This window comes from Anser anser (assembly GCF_964211835.1).
Source record: "Anser anser genome assembly, chromosome: 1".
Taxonomy (NCBI): domain Eukaryota; kingdom Metazoa; phylum Chordata; class Aves; order Anseriformes; family Anatidae; genus Anser; species Anser anser.
The window spans coordinates 198,685,898-198,704,388 of record NC_139720.1 but is presented as its reverse complement, the minus strand read 5'-3'; the positions used below and the strand labels follow the sequence as shown (position 1 = coordinate 198,704,388).

The following is an 18,491-nucleotide window of genomic DNA, read 5'->3' as shown; positions in this document are numbered from 1 at the left end:
ATAACATCTTGATTTTTTTGTGGAAGTTAGTATTATTATCATTGCAAAGAGTAAGTGTGGCAAGGGTAGTGTACAGTCAGAAATAAATAGTAATTCTGTTGATTCAGAGAGTTCGTTTTTGCCTCTTTATATGTATGTAGCTTAAAAAAGGTGTTCCATCACTGACATTTCATTACAGATATATAAACAAATACAAAAAGTACATTTTTAAAAGTATATATATCATACAATTCTGTGATGTGTGTATGTTGAAAGATATCTCACTGTATTGAATTCCTTTCTATTTCTTTTTATAATGGTGTTCCTTTTGTTCATTTTTCCCCCTAGTCATACTGCTCAGTATCATTTATCCTGCTTGGTTTTCTAGTTCTTAGCTTATTAGGGCACATACAGGTTCCTCACAGGCTGGCTTGGATTAAGAAACAGTGGGAAGTTTTGGTTTTGTAAAATTAGTAGTGAAATTTCACAACTCGGTTATTCTAGGGCATGGGATACTACCCCATGGCATGGGTACTGTATCCTTCAAGTCTTCTTTCTTATTTACCTAAGTAGGAACAAAGCTTCAGAAGAAAGGAATTTTAAAGCAATACACCATTTTCCTGGGGATCACCACACCACCTTGCTCAGAAAGTCTGATTTTGCAGACCAACCTGTCAAAGCCTATCTTCACGACTTGAGAGTGGAGAAGAAAAATATATATATATATATGTATTTATAGTCATTGTTCTTTCTTTTTTTTTTTCCTTTTCTTTCTTTTTTTATTTTTTTTTCCTTTTTGGTTCATGTTTTTCCCTTAACAGTTCCTATTTACTATCTGGATGAGATTTGTCTTTAACTTGCTTCCCTTCTTGCGTGTTTCTCCTGACAAACCAAAATTATGTGACCAACATCCAGGTAATCTCAATGACCAGGTCAGCAGAGAGTATTCATAAACAATTACAGAGAATTCTTTAAAAAAAAAAAAAAAAACATAAAAAATTATATCTATTTAGACCCACTGACACTGAAGGAGAGACAGGCTATAGCTCAATCAGTCCAAACAAAATGTAGGAGACTGTAGCCTACATGCAGGGGGCCATCGGGCAGTGACAGTGCGTTTTTTTTGCAAATTCATGCTCTATATAAATGTTAGCAGTAGTTGAGAAAGCAAATACAAGGGGAGAACTTGTGTAGGGTCTTATGTTTTAAGAGAAGCAAAGAAGTATTTGAAACCAATAAAAGGAGATTAGCTGAGATGCTAAAATAAGTGAGGAAGACAGCTGCTCTGTAGAGGCAGGTGGCTCCAGGCTCTCTCCTGTCAGCAATGCTAACTAGTTTTCTGCCAGGTCAGTATTGGCAACAAGGCCCTTTGAGACTCCTGGCTATGGCTGGAGCAGTAACCAACATGTTGTTTTTTCCCCCTCTTGTTGGAAGTACAGTTGCAGGCAGATTCCTACTCAACTGTCACTTTCCAACAAAGAGGAGGAAAGCCAACTTTTGTCCTTCACAATGACTGCTGACAGACAAGAAAAGCAGCTATTAATATTTTCAATCACCAGCACCTCAAGATTTAGTAACCTCTCTCAAAGAGTCACTCACTATTCAAACTGCCACAAAATAAAGGTGACAGTTGACAGGAAAAACTTCAATCAGCATATTTCTAGGTTCATATTTGGAGCTAACCTTTAACAACAAAACAAAACAAAACAAAAACACCTGATCCATCAGAGAATTTTAGGTTATCCAATAAGTTGACCTCATTTGCTGCTATTACAAGCAACTACTTTTACCATACATACTCCTTATCTTCTTTTTGCATCCATTAATCAAGCCAGCTGAATTGAAATTGCTTTCAACCTGATATGGTCATAATTACATGAATGGCATTTCAGGCCTCATTTGAAACCTGGAGGCTGAGGTGGAAGGTGGAAATGCATCAGATTCCTTGCTCATTTTTATTGCTTTCACTTCCATCCGCATCTCTTATTCCCGATAGCTTGTACAGATATTTTCTGGTTCTCCTGCCAGGGGTATTCATTACCAAATTGAATCAGCAGCTAATTTAGTTTTTATTTATCTTTCTTTTTTGATTTTTGGATTTTGGATTTGAATTTGGAGTTTTGAATTCTTATTGTAATTAAAATTATAGTTATTGCAGTCTCAAAATCAATATGCTGTTGTTTTTCTCATGCTTTAATTTAGCTGCTCTCAAGCACTGTTCTCTTCTACCTATGTAATTGTGACAATGACAGCCATTCTAGAAAGATTTCTTGAACCAGGCATTTCAGAGATATTCCAGAGAAAGCCTAGTCTTTGGTTACAGATTAATAATTTATTAATAGTGTTTATTTAGAACTGCCAGTCACCATGGCTGTAGAAATTAAATAAACTGGAGCTGCACAGCTTTTGTCTCCAAACCAACTTAATTTCTTGACAGACAGAAATTGTCTGAAAAGGATTTTATTCTAAATCAAGCAATATATACTAATTACAAGTAAAAATATTATGTTACAAATGCCACTTATAAATATATTTGTTATTTCTAAAGAATTCAAAGTAATATAGAAGTAAAATATCTCAAAATCATGTTATTTACATTATATACAGGTAATACTGCCTAATACAGCATCACTCACTGGCTGAGAAATCACTGCATTTATCCATGATTTACTGTTGAGGTATAAGAAAAGACATAACAGACAGAAAAGTCCAAAATAAAATTTACTGTTATATATGAGTGTGCATTTTGCAGTTAAGTGATATTTAGTGTTTTGTGCTGGGTTTTTGTGCCATCCCACTTTTGTTGAAAGGTTGTTTTTATATATAGAATTACTCATATCCACAGAAAACTTGTGTTTTGATTATGTCTACATTTCATATATATCTGTAGCACACAGATTCAATTACGTTATTTTAATTAGGAACACCTGAATTTTCATTTCTTTCCTAACAAGGCAGAGGATTTTTTTTTTTAATAAAAATAAAATAAAAAACCCTCTTGCAATAACAAAGTATTAACATCTATTTTTTGAACTTTTTGTAAGGACACAACAACATATTTTTAATTTACATAACTGCTAAATCCTGATCAAGATTTAGATTAAGTATTGTTAGATTAAATTAAATAATAATAATAATAATAGAAAAGATCTACTTTAAATCTTACTGAATGGAGGAATTCAAAACAACTACTTTTTTTTTTTTATAACTGTTTTTTTTTCATAACCAGTGGTATGTTAATATTTGCTATTGAGTAATCCAATTTTCACTGATTATATCTTGTTATTTAAAAAGACAAGCAAATTTTTGCTGAAGAAAATATATAATGAGCTTATTGTTAATGAGATTCTCGTTTGTAGTCCAGATACTCCTGGTTCTCTAACAAATCCATCATTCCAATGCTAACTTAAGCTTATTATGTAAATCAGAAAGACAAATCATGGCCTTATCCTTTGTGTAGGTTGTGGTAAAAAAGACATGATTTTCCCCACTAACACTCTTGCATAGATCATAGTATTCCTGCTCCAGAAACACAATTTCTCTGGCTTCTGTCGCAGCAGGCTGCCATTTGCACTTTTTCTCAAGTATTACAAAATTTGCCTCCAAGAACATTCAGAGGGAACCAGTTAATTCTTTCATTTCTTATTTCCTCTTTCCTCAAAAGGAAGAATTCTGACGACATCATTTTTCTTCCCATTAGAAAGATGTGAAAATCATAATGCTGAAAGGTAAAAGGACTTTAAAATCTGTCCTCACCACATGACATGTTCAGTGATGACATGCTTGCAGTGACCACAGTCAAAGCATTCTTCAGTTTAACAGTTCCTGGCTTTGGAGTATATTTATCTCAGAAGTACTTTTAATGTACTTTTTTATTTTGACATTGGACTTAAAATAGAGAGTTGATGGCGTTTTTTAAAAGTAAAGTGTTTATTAAAAAAATAAATAAAAATAAATTGAAAAATCACAGAATTAAGAGGTTTTCACAGCTCAGACAATGTCCAAGCTAGCATGAAGAGCTGAATGTTATGCCCCTATTCAACAATCAAAAAGTCTTGCCCTCAGAGGAAAGTAGCTCAAGAGAGAGAAAAAAAAAGAAAAAGTGTCACATATATTGCTCTTTTTCCTTTTTATTTTTTTAGATTGTATTTAGATTGTATTCTGTTTTCAGTTTCAAATAAACTGAATTTCTAAACTTTACATCTAAACACACTTTTTTCACACAGATATTTCTAATGTCAAATTGTGTCCCATGCACTCACCTTACATATACCTCACTCCTCAACCTTTTCCTCATTGTGATTTTGCCATGCAACATAACATACAAACATTCTATTTTGTTCTCCATACAAACCTCGCACATCATTGGTTTTCTGGCTTCAGCCAGGAAATAAAATACATTTTGTATTATGATAGTGCCAAAATCCAATTTTGAATGAGTAATCATACTTTATTTCTTATTAGAACAACTTAGAGGACATGGGCTATACCTGTACTTACAGGTTTTCAATGTTTTGAATCTTCTCATTTCAAATAGGATTCCTGGGCCACACAGACAGCCAAAAGGATTGTTTGTAACAAAAGAAAGAAAAAAAAATATTTATGTATCCTTTTTCCACTATGGCCATTTTTTAACCATGTAGGCCAGCAGACAGAGATTTCAATCAAAAGAATCAATAGAGAACCATTCTTGCAATCATTTTTTCATACATCCCATACACTTGTTTTTCTGTATTTTTGAGAGTGTTTCATGCTTGTGCTATTTCTGTACAATAGTAACATCTACACAGTATGTCAATATTCTTTATAAATGTTATCTTAGTTCACTTTACTAATGTATAGACCATGTCCTTATTGAAAAATAATCTTAAAGATAAGAATAAAGTAGATATTGATTTCTTTTTATTACATTTGTTATGATGAGGTTGTTATGATAGAAACATTGTGCTGTTATAGACAATGTTGCTTTAATTGTAAACTCTATCGTAAACTCTACTTTGAAGAGCTTTATAAGTCAGTCATAAACATTCATCTGTAATATGGCCTGCAAGAACTCAGCTGATAGTCCATTTTAAAATTTTGCTTTTTAAAAGAGATAAAACAAAAATGAGGTAAAATTACATATATTTAAGGCACAAAACTGAATGAAATTTTATGAATTATAATCCAGGAAATATTGTAAAGTGTTCTCCTGAAATAATTCACTTTTGGAATAAATTCTGGTTTGTAAATATCCCACAGTTTTAAATCCATGGAATGTTGAATTTTATCACCTAGATTTGACTTTTTAACTGATTTTTCTAATAGTTCTTCATGCTTTAATTAAAATTGTATTATTTATTTTGTGATTATCAGTATTTTCATTATACAGTATGTACAGAAAGCTTACTGAAGATTTCACAATATGCAGACATAAATGCAAAATGTATTTGAATAGGTGAATGCAATATCTAAGCAAAGATCAGAGTGATGATATAAAATCCGTATGATCTGCTGAAGTAGATTTGACTGGAACCATGAAACATTTGCATGAAGTATCTGCAGAAGTTATTTCTGCTTGAGTCACTGATTAAGAAAATGACATAGAATAATGGCTATAAGGAAGGCTAACTTGCAAGGTGAAAAACAGCAGCTGAATATTCATAGAATCATAGAATCATGAAATGGTTTGGGTTGGAAGAAACCCTTAAAGATCATCTTCTCCACCCACCCCTGCCATAGGTAGGGACATCTTTCAATAGATGAGGTTGCTCAAAGCCCAATCCAGCCTGGCCTTAAACACTTCCTGCAACAGGGCATAAACAACTTCTCTGAGCAATCTGTTCAAGCTTATTACTATCCTCATCTTCAAAAATTTTTCTTATATCCAGTCTAAATCTATCCTCCTTCAGCTGAAAACCACTGCCCCTTGTCCTACCACTAAAGGCCTTTGTAAAGTCTCCATCCCTCTTTTGAGCCCTCTTTAGGCAAAATAAGGTCTACCCAGATAACTCTTTTCTTCAGGCTGAACAATCCCAACTCTTTCAGCCTTTCTTCACAAGAGAGGTGTTCCAGTCCTTCGATAACTTTTTGTGTCCCTCCTCTGGATGGACTCTAACAGATCCATGTCTTCCTTGTATTGACAGACCCAGAACTAGATACAGTACACCAGGTGGTGTCCCACAAGAGCAGAGTAGAGGGGGAGAATTCTCATCTTGACTTTCTGGTCATGTGCCTTTTTAGGTAGCCCAGTATGTGATCAGCTTTCTCAGCTGTAAGCACATATTGCCAACTCATATGTGACTTTTAATCTACTAGTATCCCCAAGTCATCCTCTGCAGGGCTGTTCTTAATCCATTAATTACTCAGACTCTACCGATATTGGGAATTGCCCCCAGTCCACATGCAGGACCCTGTAGTTGGCATTGCTGAGCTTCATAATGTTTGCATGGGCCCACCTCTCAAGGCTGTCTAAGTCCACCTGGTATCCCTTCCCTCTAACATATAACTCATATTTCCCTCTAAAATATTAACTCATATTAACACTACTCAGCCCGCTGTCATCTGCAAACTTTCTGAAGGTTCACTCAATCCCACTGTCTATGTCAGTAATGAAGATACTAAATAGTACTGGTCCCAGCAAAGACACTCGAGGGACACCACAAATTACTAGTTTCTGCTTGGACATGAAGCCATTGACTAGAACCTTTAGGTTTTATCATCCAGCCAATTCTTTCCATCAAGCCACATCTCTACAATTTAGAGGCAAGAATGTTGAGGACTGTATCAAAGGCCTTACAGATGTCCAGATAGAATGATATCAGTAGCTCTTCCCTTGTCCACTGATGCAGTTACTACTTCTTAGAAGGTCACTGCATTAGTCAGGCATGATTTGCCCTTGGTGAAGACATGTTGGCTGTCTTTAATCACCTTCCTGTCTTCCACGTTTCAACATAACTTCCAGGATGATCTGTTTATAGAGGAAAAACATGGGAATGTAACATGGCTGTACAATGATACTAGTATTTGTGATACAAAGCAGGCTTCACTGTTTTTAGAGCCAAATATGACAATTCTGATGGCCATTTGTTTGCAATATTCCATCAGATCTTTATGGTGTGCTGGCAGTCAGAGACATAGCTCAGAAATGTTCTGCAAAGTGGAATGGCCTTTCACCCACAGGAGCTGCTCGTCTTTGGACATTGTCTTTCAGAAGATTAAGCCTCCTTGTATTTTTCCATGAACATGAAACAGTCCTTGCCTCTTCCTACAATAATGGTGACACAGAGATACTTTGATATTACAGGTTACCTGAGTCTACATTCAGAACATTTGGTGCACATTAACAGGTCTCATTTCCACTGACTCCTGTGATAATAGTGCATATATTGTTATCCTCTACACAGGAACTGCTGGCAAAACAAAGTGTGAAAGGGCACGATGAATCCCTGCACTGATAAGTGAAGGATGGAGGACTGAGGAATACTAACAAGTTTTTAATATACAATTTGCAAGTGAATTGAAAGCTAATTTTGACTTGTCTTTTAAATGTATTATGGTACTCACAATTTAATGACATGCCAAGATCCCTGGTTTACATTTAATGGAACAAATCGTTCTAGATGTTATACATCAGATTCCTTGCTGGAACTAAGGATTCAAATATTCAGTGTTTTTCCTACAAATAGGAGAAATACCAGGGGAACAAAATCTAAGAATCTAAGCACTGTGAAATATTAAGCAAATCACAATGTAGAATTCCGCAGGCAGCAATTTGCCATCACCCTCAAAAAAAAATTCTTAAAATGATATCTTATTTTTCATCTACAGGTCACAGAGCTGTAAAAATATCAGTTTCCTTTTTTTAAAACATGGAAATTGTGGCACAAAGTATTAAAATAAAATGATTTGCCAATCAAGCTACAGAATAGAGAGAAAAGCTGGTATTGAAATGTATGTTTCTAAGTCCCATGCTTAGCAAGTCATGCTCCTTCATGCCTATTCACACCAATTCTCACTTTAGGAAGTAGATTTTGTTAATTCTATCAGATGCCAAATCTAGAAGCTGTGAAGTTCTAGAAGCTTCAAGTTCTCTGACAGCAAAACAATCCCAAGAGGGAAATTCACATACACAGTAGAACATCATTTGTCAGTATTATAGATAGGGATGTCATTACCTCTGGAGATAAATTTGTGATGACAGGAAGGAACCGTTTTGAATGTTAATATGGCATCTTCAAGCTCAGTTTGTTTATTTAAGACAGAAACAGATCCAGTATTTGTTTCCCTCCATAGTACATGTTGTTTATGTCAAATAAATCTAAGACTTTCATCAATTTAAAGTTCATTTTTACTTCATACTGAAAAAGAATTTATGTCATAAGGTGCTAGAGTAGGATTGGATTTTGTTTCTCTTTTTTCAAGCTAGATTGATTTCTACCCTTCTTTGAGTAGATTTGCTGTTGCATAGACTTTATAATGCTGTTACAAGTATTGCAATCATTCATAGTAATGTAATAAACTTTCTTTGTTAAATCTCAGGTAGCACTCCCAGGTCTCTTTCTTTCTCAGTCTGACTAAATGCTTCATACTTACATCTGGAAATTTAGAGTTAATTGCTTTCATCGTATGACATAGGGAAATTTGAAAAAATCAGCCCTGGCAAACTGCAAGTCCCCATCAGTAAGACATAAATCCTGAAGAAGCAATATTACCAGTCCCCTATCTTTCTCTCTGAGCACTGTCAAAGAAAACTTGTAAATGTAACTGAAAACTTTGGCAATTTAGATGGTTTTGATTTAGGTTTAAAGATGCAGGAGAATTTTTTCAGATGCTTACTTGTAACTTCTACACAGAGAAATCTGCCTCCTTCCGTTTGCATTCTGAACTTACTATCCAGAAGTGCATATGCAGGCTTTCTCTGTGTGTCAAAACTGAGATGATCAAAAGGAAAAGAAAAAAAAAATCTTGCAATCATCAATAGTAGTTCCTCGTAATTACAATTGCCATTACTTGTTCAGGATTTCCCGTAAAGAAATAAATGCATATATTATTACGTGGTACAAAACCTTAAACCCAGCGCTTTCAAAAATCATCTATCTTCACTGTGTTCACAATCTTCACACTCCATTGCTGATCAGCAGATTCAAAGCCATTTTACACACCCTGGATTCTAGATTTACATGTGATGTTCCCGTGTCATAATTGGTGGTAGACTTGTTGTTTCTGCAAGGCAATGAAAGGCAAGGCAAGATTCATGTTTCAGTCCTCTGGAAATGATCTTTATACACACACTTTCTATACCTGTAAAGATGAGTTTAGAAGTCCTATATTAATGTGCAAGCTACAGAAATTCTGCCTGTCCAAAGTTTGGAGAAGAGAAAAATAACATGAAAATCTGTTATGAAGTAGATTTATATGGGTTAAGAAAACAGTGCTTTTGTGGTACTGTGACTCTGAGAATCCATATAAACCCCTGTCAAAAACGTGTTAGCTTTTTAGGCAAAATTTCTACCTTAAAGTATTTGTGTAATCTAACTTAAATTTGTGGAATTTTTGTGTGTTATCTCCCATACTCACACAGCAGATGTCATATATGTCTTTTGCTTTTCAAGTTGCTTCAGACTCTCTTCTCAACAGCTGTGCCCAGGTCACAGGCTTGTGACATTTTAAGTGTTGCTTTGTCTTTAATAGTTTTTAGTAGAATGTTCACTTCAGAGTGCCTCCAGCCAGCAAACTGAGGTGGGGAATGATACGGAGACTAGGGAAAAAAAAAAAAAGAGTCACTGGATGGCTGAGGAAAAAAACTGAGCTTACTTTTGTCCTTATTTAAAAACTATAGTAGCTCAATACCTCATCCATTCTACAATATAACACATTATTTGCTAATGATAAAATATAGCATGGAATTTTGCAAAGTGACCAACCCTGAATGCATGGCAGGAGACATTCAACATTTTTCCATTAAATTTGTCATTATCTATCTTTGCTGTTGTGATTTCATTAAGAGTAAATAGCATTATCTAACTTTTAAATAAAGAGATGAAATATTATGGAATAACTTTTTCCCTTTAACTCACTAGTTGCAAAACCAACTCAGCCTGTTGTGAGTAACATCTGTACCAGATTATCATTGTTCTTATGAACAACTTGAATTTAAGAACTTGGAAACTTCTTTGGAATCACCAGAAGCGCCAAGTATCTTATCTTACTTGAGCTACCAAGCAGTTAGGAATCAAGTCTGAGCTACCAGTTTAGACTGAGAAAATAGTAGAGAAAAGCCTTTGGAATATAATTCATCATGGTTAAAGAATCATTATGGATAATGAATCACTAGACACAGGACTGTTATAGATGTTAGAGATGTTCTACCATGTTAGCACTCAGAGTGTGAAGAAGATGACTTGGAGCTGGACATACAGTCAGGCAAAGGCATTCTGACCTTGTTCTGTGCTGTAAGGACCAAGTCTGGAATAGGGGGAAAGTGTTAAAAAAATCCGTGTTAATATACAACACTGACACATGTATCAGACCTAATCTAAACCATTAGACCTTTTAGCAAAATCATGGAATTGTGTAGAACTGACTTGCAAACCTCACCTTTTTTCTCCTCACTGGCTCCAAATTCATTGTCGTTTTCTTCCATTTTTGTTCTTAAGTCAACAATACTCACAGATACGTGAGTATCTTTTAATAACCAAATGAAAGCAAAAGTTATTATCTTGTATAGAATAATGAGATAGTCTCCTACATCTCATCTGACCAAAATAGGCTAATATACAATGATCTAAAGGTAAAATTGTGTGAATGGTTGATGTTTATTTCTGGAAAGTGTCTTATGGAGAGAATTTCACGATTCTCCTCGACATTTTAATCCTACATAATTAGTCTGTAATAATTAAAAGATATTTAACACAGTTGCAAGGCTGGAGGGCATAAGGACAAAGGGTTCTTTTCTAATTTCATATGCATAGGCATGCAGAGATTTTAAGATATACTGTGATGTGAACCTGTGGGTTCAAAGACACAACTCAGAATAGTGATGTATGGTAAAGATAAATAGTGTGGAAAGGAATTGAAATTACAGTAGAAAATAAACTATTTCAAAAGAGCATATCAATTTGTACCAACCAAAAGTAGAAAAAACTAAACAATGCAGTCTTATTTAAAATACAGCTGAAAAATTAGGAGCTCAGATTAACAGAAAAGGTATTTTAAAATTCAAAAATGACTCTCATTTCCATCTCAACCCTTTTCTGAAAGAAATACATGCTTTATAGATCCAAATACTTTTTTTTTTTTATTATTATTATTTAGGATGAAATTGCAAAACAAACAACTGTATAAAATTGCTTCTGTTTTTCAAAGCATTTCTATTTCCAAATAAACTTATGAAGAACTACCAACAAATTCAATAGCATTAATTGTAAATAATAGAATCATAGAACGGTTTGGGTTGGAAGAGACCTTTAAAGATTATCTAATTCCAACCCCCCTGCCATAGGCCAGCACACCTTCCACTGGACCAGGTTGCTCAAAGCCTCATCCATCCTGACATTGAACACTTCCAGCAACAGGGTATCCACAGGTTCTCTGGGCAATCTGTTCCTGTGCCTCACCACCCTCACAGTAAATAATTTCTTCCTTATATATAACCTAAATCTCTCGTCTTTTAGTTTAAAACCATTACTCCTTGTCCTATCACTTCACTACTGACAAAAGTGTCTCTGAGGGACACAGTACCTGAACATTTTGTCTCCTTCTCTGGAGATATTAAAGACCCATCTGGATGACTACCTGTGCAACCTGCTCTAGGGAACCTGCTTTGGCAGGGGGGTTGGACCTCATGATCTCTGGAGGTCCCTTCCAAAACCCTACAATTCTGTGATTCTGTGATTCTGTGAACACTGTACTCCAGGTGGGATCTCCAAAGACCAGAGTAGAGAGGGAGAATCATCTCCCTTGACATGCGTCTTTTGGTGCAGCCTAGGGTACAGTTGGCTTTCTGGGCTGCAAGTGCACATTGCCTGCTCAAACTGAGCTTCTTGTCAACACCCCCAAGTCAGAGAGAATGAGTAGCTCCTCAGAGCTACTCTCAATTCATTCTCCGCCCAACCTGTATTTATGCTGGGATTGCCCCAGCCCAGATGCAGGACCTTGCACTTGGCCTTGTTGAACCTCATGAAGTTTGCCCAGGCCCACCTCTCAAGCCTGTCAAGTTTCCTCTGAATGGAATCCCTTCCCTACAGCATGCTGACTGCAACACACAGCTTGGTGTCATCGACAAACTTGCTGAGGGTGCACTTGATCCCAATGTCTATGTCACCAACAAAGATGTTAAATAGTGCCAGTCCCAATACCAACCCCTGAGGAACACCACTTGTCACTGATCGCTACTTAGGACACAGAGACGTTGACTGCAACTCTTTGAGTGAGACCATCCAGCCAATTCCTTACCCACCAAGTGGTCCATCCATCAAATCCATGTCTTTCCAATTTAGAAAAAAAAAAAAAAAGGACATCATGCAGGACAGTGTCAAATGCTTTGCACAAGTCCAGGTAGATGACGTCAGTTGCTCTTCCCCTATCCACCAATGCTGTAACCCTATTGTAGAAGGCCACTAGATTTCTCAGGCACAATCTGCCTTCCCTTAGTGAAGCCATGTTGACTGTCACCAATCACCTCCTTATTTTCTATGTGCCTTAGAATAGTTTCCAGAAGGATCTGCTCTATGATCTTGCCAGGCACAGAGGTGAGACTGACTGGCCTGTAGTTCCCTGGATCTTCCTTTTTACACTTTTTAAAAACATATGCTATGTTTTCCCTGTTCCAGTCAGTGCAAACTTCACTGGACTGCCATGACTTCTCAAATATGATGGATAGTGGTTTAGCAACTTCATCTGCTGTTTCCCTCAGGACCCATGGATGTATCTCATCAGGTCCCACGGACTTGTGCACTTTCAGGTTCCTTAGCATGTCTTGAACCTGATCTTCTCCTGCACTGTGTTGTTCATCATTCTCCCAGTCCCTGCCTTTGCCTTCTGGGGCCCGGGCTTTTCCCAGGCTACAGCTCTTGTCAGTGAAGACTGAGGCAAAAAAGTCATTGAGTACCTCAGCTCCATATCCCAGGTGACCAGGTCTCTCATTTCCTTCTGGAGAGGGCCCACAGTTTCCTTAGTCTTTCCTTTCATCTCTGGGGTAACTATAGAAAAAGCGTTTCTTATTGCTCTTGATGTCCCTGGCCAAATTTAATTCTAACATGGCTTTGTCTTTCCTAACCCGATCCCTGGCTGCTTAGACAATTTCTCTGTTTTCATCTCAGGCTAATATATTTTTCCTTCAAATACATAGTGCTGAAATTTAACTCTTATAATCTCTTCTAAATATAAATGCAAAACTATAACTTATGTTTTCTTCAAATTCAAAGTGAACAAACCCACAATGTAATGACTATCACATTTAAAAGTGACCTCTTTGAACTTTTATTTCAGCTCAAATTAATAAGAGGTTTAATGATGACACTTCTGAATTAGGTAGGTTTTTTGTTTGTTTGCTTTTTTTTTTTTTTCCTCGGTGATTCTAAGGTTTACCAGCACTATTCAACTGATTGTTTCTAAAAGTGAGGAGAACCTTCTCTTTGAACTCAACTGAAACTTGCATAAAGATATTTATTGGAGTTAAATTTGAGCACTGTTATAATAAAAAACTAAGTAATATTCCCCCAAAATATCTGCTTAGTCCAAAATAAAAATGGGATATAACAATTATAAGATTTACCAATTATGCATATTATGTTGAACTCATATTAATGTTAGAGTTACTTCTACTATTACTCTATTTTTTAAGGATGAACAATATGTGTATATGTAAGCTTTTATGCTAGATTTTATGAGTTTTCTAGAACAGTCACAATTTTATTATTTCACATCCTTACTCAGATATATTTCATTCTTTCATTTCCCTCTCACACAAGTCACAAAGGAGAAATAGGTATAGATATATTTTTATTTCAGATGTAAAATTCATACCTCACTTGTGAGTTATGCAAGGAAAATAAGAAGCTTCATTAAACAGAGCTACAAGTTGTCTGTGAATAGTGATTTGCAGTTTGGGAGTACTTTCATTTGAAATCATTAAATCTACACAGCTAAAGTAATTTTATCTCTTTGAAAAACTCCACTTACTATCTTACACTGATGAAGAAAATAGAGATTTATTTTTTCTAAATATATTTCTTAATGACCCAGAGAACATCATTTGCTCTGTATTTGCATGTTATACACACTTACTTTCTGTAGTATACAGTAAAGCAAATTTCAAAAAATAGAAATAAACACAATTTAAAGGGAATTTTCTAAATACATGAATTTCAGAGTTAACGCTTTGTAGATAAATGAGCCAGCAATCATGGTTTATAACGTCCTCATTGTTTCTTGGAAATATACAACATGGAAAATCACATTTATCAGTTCTATTCAGCTACACCAGTTTCCTTCCAAGATAATAGAGTAAATGCTTGTTGTTTTGTTGTTGTTGTTGTTGTTTGTTTGTTTGTTTGGTCACTTATTTTATTGCAGGAAGGACGGAAGAGCAAGTACGTGAATATGGGCAACAAACATGGCAACATTATGGTGCCAAACAGAGTGTACCTGCCCACTTATATCATTTATAAAACTGAGTAATTGAGAAGTATTGCACTGTACAAGCACAATGTATTTCTACTGTGGACCGGTGTTGTGATCAATAATAATTAGTTAAACACTTACCTGGCTAGAGTTGCTGTTTTGCAGCCAGTAGTCATGACATAACTATATATAGAAAGAGGATAAGCATGTAAGTAATTTACACTTAAATCTGATCCCAAAACAACAGAGTTATGAAATCTCCATAAAATCATTCAAGAAAGAGTGTAAATTAGAGTTTCAAAGTGAAGTGTGGAATTAGAGATAAAATATGATAGCTAATAAATGGGAAAAATATAAACTAATGTTGTTTCTTGTGCTACTTCTAACATATACAAATAGCTATCAAAGTATAGCAAATCAAAATATCTTGCTGAGGAAGTAACAGGAATATTATAAGTGGTAATGGTAAAGACAGTTGCTTTTATTAGTGTACCACAGACAGAAATAAATAACCTATTTATTCTTAGTATTTAGAATGGAAAAGTATGAAGTACTTATGTCAGATAAAAATAAAAAATTGTTTTAATGTTCTAATTGAAAACACCATAAAACAACTTCTGAAAAGTTGTATAAAACAAACTTTATAGATTATACCCAAATGTACTACACAGAAGAGTCCTCAAGCCAAACAGGACACCAAATTTTGAAACCAGCTTGTGAGAAAGTATTTTAAGATTAATAATACATGCTACCAAGCAGCTATGGTGCTAGAATAGGAACAAGAATAAAAGAGAGCTCATATGATCCATACATATCTGTAAAAAGACATAAATGATTAGTGCTGAAGAAAAAGAGATCAGTCTGTTTCTTTTACTAAGAAAAAAAACAAAACAACGACAACAATAAAAACTTCATTTCCATACGTTATCTATTCTATGGGGAAGAGACCATTTCACAGGAATAGAAAGGTACTTTAGGGATTAAGTCACAGACATGAATCCACACTCATTCGAAATAAAGTATCTTTTATCAGGTTAAATAATCAAGTTATCAACAAACTGATAAGGAAAACAATGATTCTCTATTTCTGAAATATCCCAATAAACAGTGGATACCATTGCAGACATTGTACATTAATCAATACAAAAATTTTTTGCTTATAGGCTCAATGAGATTCAATGATTTGTGACATTCAGGAAATACTAACCTCTGAGCTCCAATTACAAGTCTATGAATTTTCCAAATCTCTTTAAAGCACTTGAATTTGGAGCTGCTTGGCTGAGAACTTAAGCCCAACTTCAATTACTGACAACCTATTTTTTTTCTGGCTGAATAATAGCTAGAGCCTTATACATCAGTAGTTGCCATATCTGTATTTGTTGTGTCTCAAACAGGACACCCTTAAATAATGCGACAGGTGGTGTTGTTTTGTTCTGTTCTGTTTTGCTGCAGCTTCATACAACTACAGAAAATTCCATCAGTGGAATCCAGCAAATGATGGTAGAAATGAATAGATAATTTAAATTTCGATCTCTGCTATGAACTGCATATCCCCATCTACCACAAAATCCAACTGTTTACATCTAACTTTAGACTTGATAGCAATTAAAATAAATCCAAAATATTTTTATGAGAAAAATTCAGCATGTAACAGTTGATTTTCCTTTTATGATGTCCTCCTAGCTTCTTTTAGAATACCTGAAGTAGTCTAGTTCTCAGTTCGCAATCAAACGAGTACATTTCTTTTTTCTTTTTCCTTTTTTTTTTTTCTTCCTGAGTATCCAATGCCATATTTAGAGAAATGTACCAGTAAAAATCCATAGAATAAAAATCTCATAAGATGACTGATGAGTGCTAGGGCTGAAAATAAAGTTGAATTAGTATAAACACTATCTAATCTGTAATCCATTTCTTCCCTCAGTATGAATGTAAGTGACACATCTGAGCTTTCCCCTAGATCTCTGTTGAATAGAAGATAGAGTGATAAACACTTTTACTCCAGAGAACAGGTGTGCACTGCGGTCAGACAGAAGTGGTAGTGACATGAGTACATACTTATTGCCCAAACAATTTTGTAACTTAAAGAATATTGCAAAAGTAAAGGTCCCCAAGACTTTGGTCACTTTATTTTAGCCAAAGTACAATGTTATTGAAATCTCCCATCTAACTGAATGTGTCACTGATCTCCTGGACTGGAGGTTCATGGCAGAAAAAAAGAAGAAAAAAAAAAAAAAAAACAGAAGTGGTGGAATTTTCTCATTTCATCCAGGGTTTGAAGTTATTTTCTTTTACCTATGGAATGAACATATTCAGGAGTAAAACATACAGCACTGAAGATACTCTAGAGAGAGCATTTCAAGTGATTTGCTTGATCTCGATAAAATCTTGGCCTCCCTTGTGGGTGAAAGAGACATATTCTATGTAACAACCCATTTATTAAAGATTCCCTGCAGAAAGTAAGCTATACCAAGCATTATATGAACCTTAATTGTGATTATATTTTATTGCTCCTTAGATTATTAAGTGTTTAAACTTGTTTAAACTATGAGATAACAGAATCTGTGTTCTCAGTAGTGACAGTAGTAATAGTAATTTTATTAAATATTTCAGCCCTGTTCCAACAATCTCTTGGAGGAAGGTTAATGGTCACAATCCAAGTAAAGCCCGCCTGAGAAAGTCCCAAGCTGTGCTTGAAATACCTAATGTGCAGCTAGAAGATGCAGGGATGTATGAATGTAAAGCTGAAAACTCACGTGGAAGGAATGTCTTCAGAGGGCAACTTCAAGTGTACAGTAAGTATAATTGCACATGGTATTATCCATCAATGTTTTGTCCATACTTAAGGCTTTAACGATATATGAAGGACGCTAAGGTCCACTAGAAATTAAATATCTATGAAATAAATATGAAATAAAATCAGTATTGAATTAAGATATATATTTTTGTTCCTCAGTAATGCACTGAAGTCTGAAATGTGAATGAAGCTGTCTCACACAAAACCTGGTTTAAATAACATTTCATGTTTCCTGATGGTTAGGGTTGCTTTTTTTCTTTGTTTGTTTGTGAAGAGTATTCTTGTAATTTTAGAAGTCTGTATTTTTCTCCTGATATAATACATAATATATAATATATAAATTAATATATAAATATATATATATTCACCCAAGTTAACCATAATGCATATGTCAGAAAATCAGTTTTAGAAATACCTTAGTATTTTTCTCACACTTTTATTAATGATACATACTTGCCATGCCTCGGTGCAGATTTCGCCAAATTCATCATACAGGAATCAGAGTAGGAGAAGCAATTCTCTTTTTGTAAATGAAAACTCTCAGTCTGGGGATGCACAATTTCTGTAGTCTCCCAATAAGTTTTTTTTTTTTTTTTTTTTTTTTTGAGTGATCGTCAAAAAATTCAACCATACATCATGTTGAAAAGAAAAAAAAAAAGACCCAAAATTAAGAATATTTGGTAAGAGTAATTCATTTTTATTTAATGTCATTGACGCACCGTAGAGGCTAGAAACAAAAGCCTATACAAAACATGCCCTATTGATTGAGTAATTGTAGCTCAAAGATTTCACTTTAGTCCCTCCTATTTCTAGTTATCAGTTCATGGATCCTACAACCTTAAGTACTTAGCAGGAGAGGTCTATTGCAGGAGATCATGCAACAAATCTTTCAGACTCTGAGTTGTATTTGGTCTTCAAATATTGCAGTCAGTGTTATTCAAACTTCATCAGTTGAGACTGTTCCTCAGGCTAGTAGATATCTTTATGAAGTCTATCCTGTTAATGAATTTTATTTTTATTTTCTTGATTTCAGACAACTGTTATTAGTGCTTTCTCCCCATTACTCACTGTATATAGTTCTCTTTTTTCCATTTTCATCAAATAACCATAGATT

General features: G+C 34.9%; 1 protein-coding gene across 4 annotated transcripts in view; it reads left to right on the top strand.

Moving 5' to 3' along the window:
- The window catches only part of CNTN5 (contactin 5), a 677,796-nt gene that overhangs the window by 517,725 nt on the left and 141,580 nt on the right, over positions 1-18,491 (top strand). For all 4 annotated transcript variants that reach the window (XM_083820927.1, XM_083820925.1, XM_083820928.1 and 1 more), the window contains one exon: positions 17,194-17,375. In XM_083820927.1, coding sequence (XP_083677053.1) covers positions 17,194-17,375 — 182 coding nt within the window. The remainder of the gene's footprint in view (positions 1-17,193; positions 17,376-18,491) is intronic.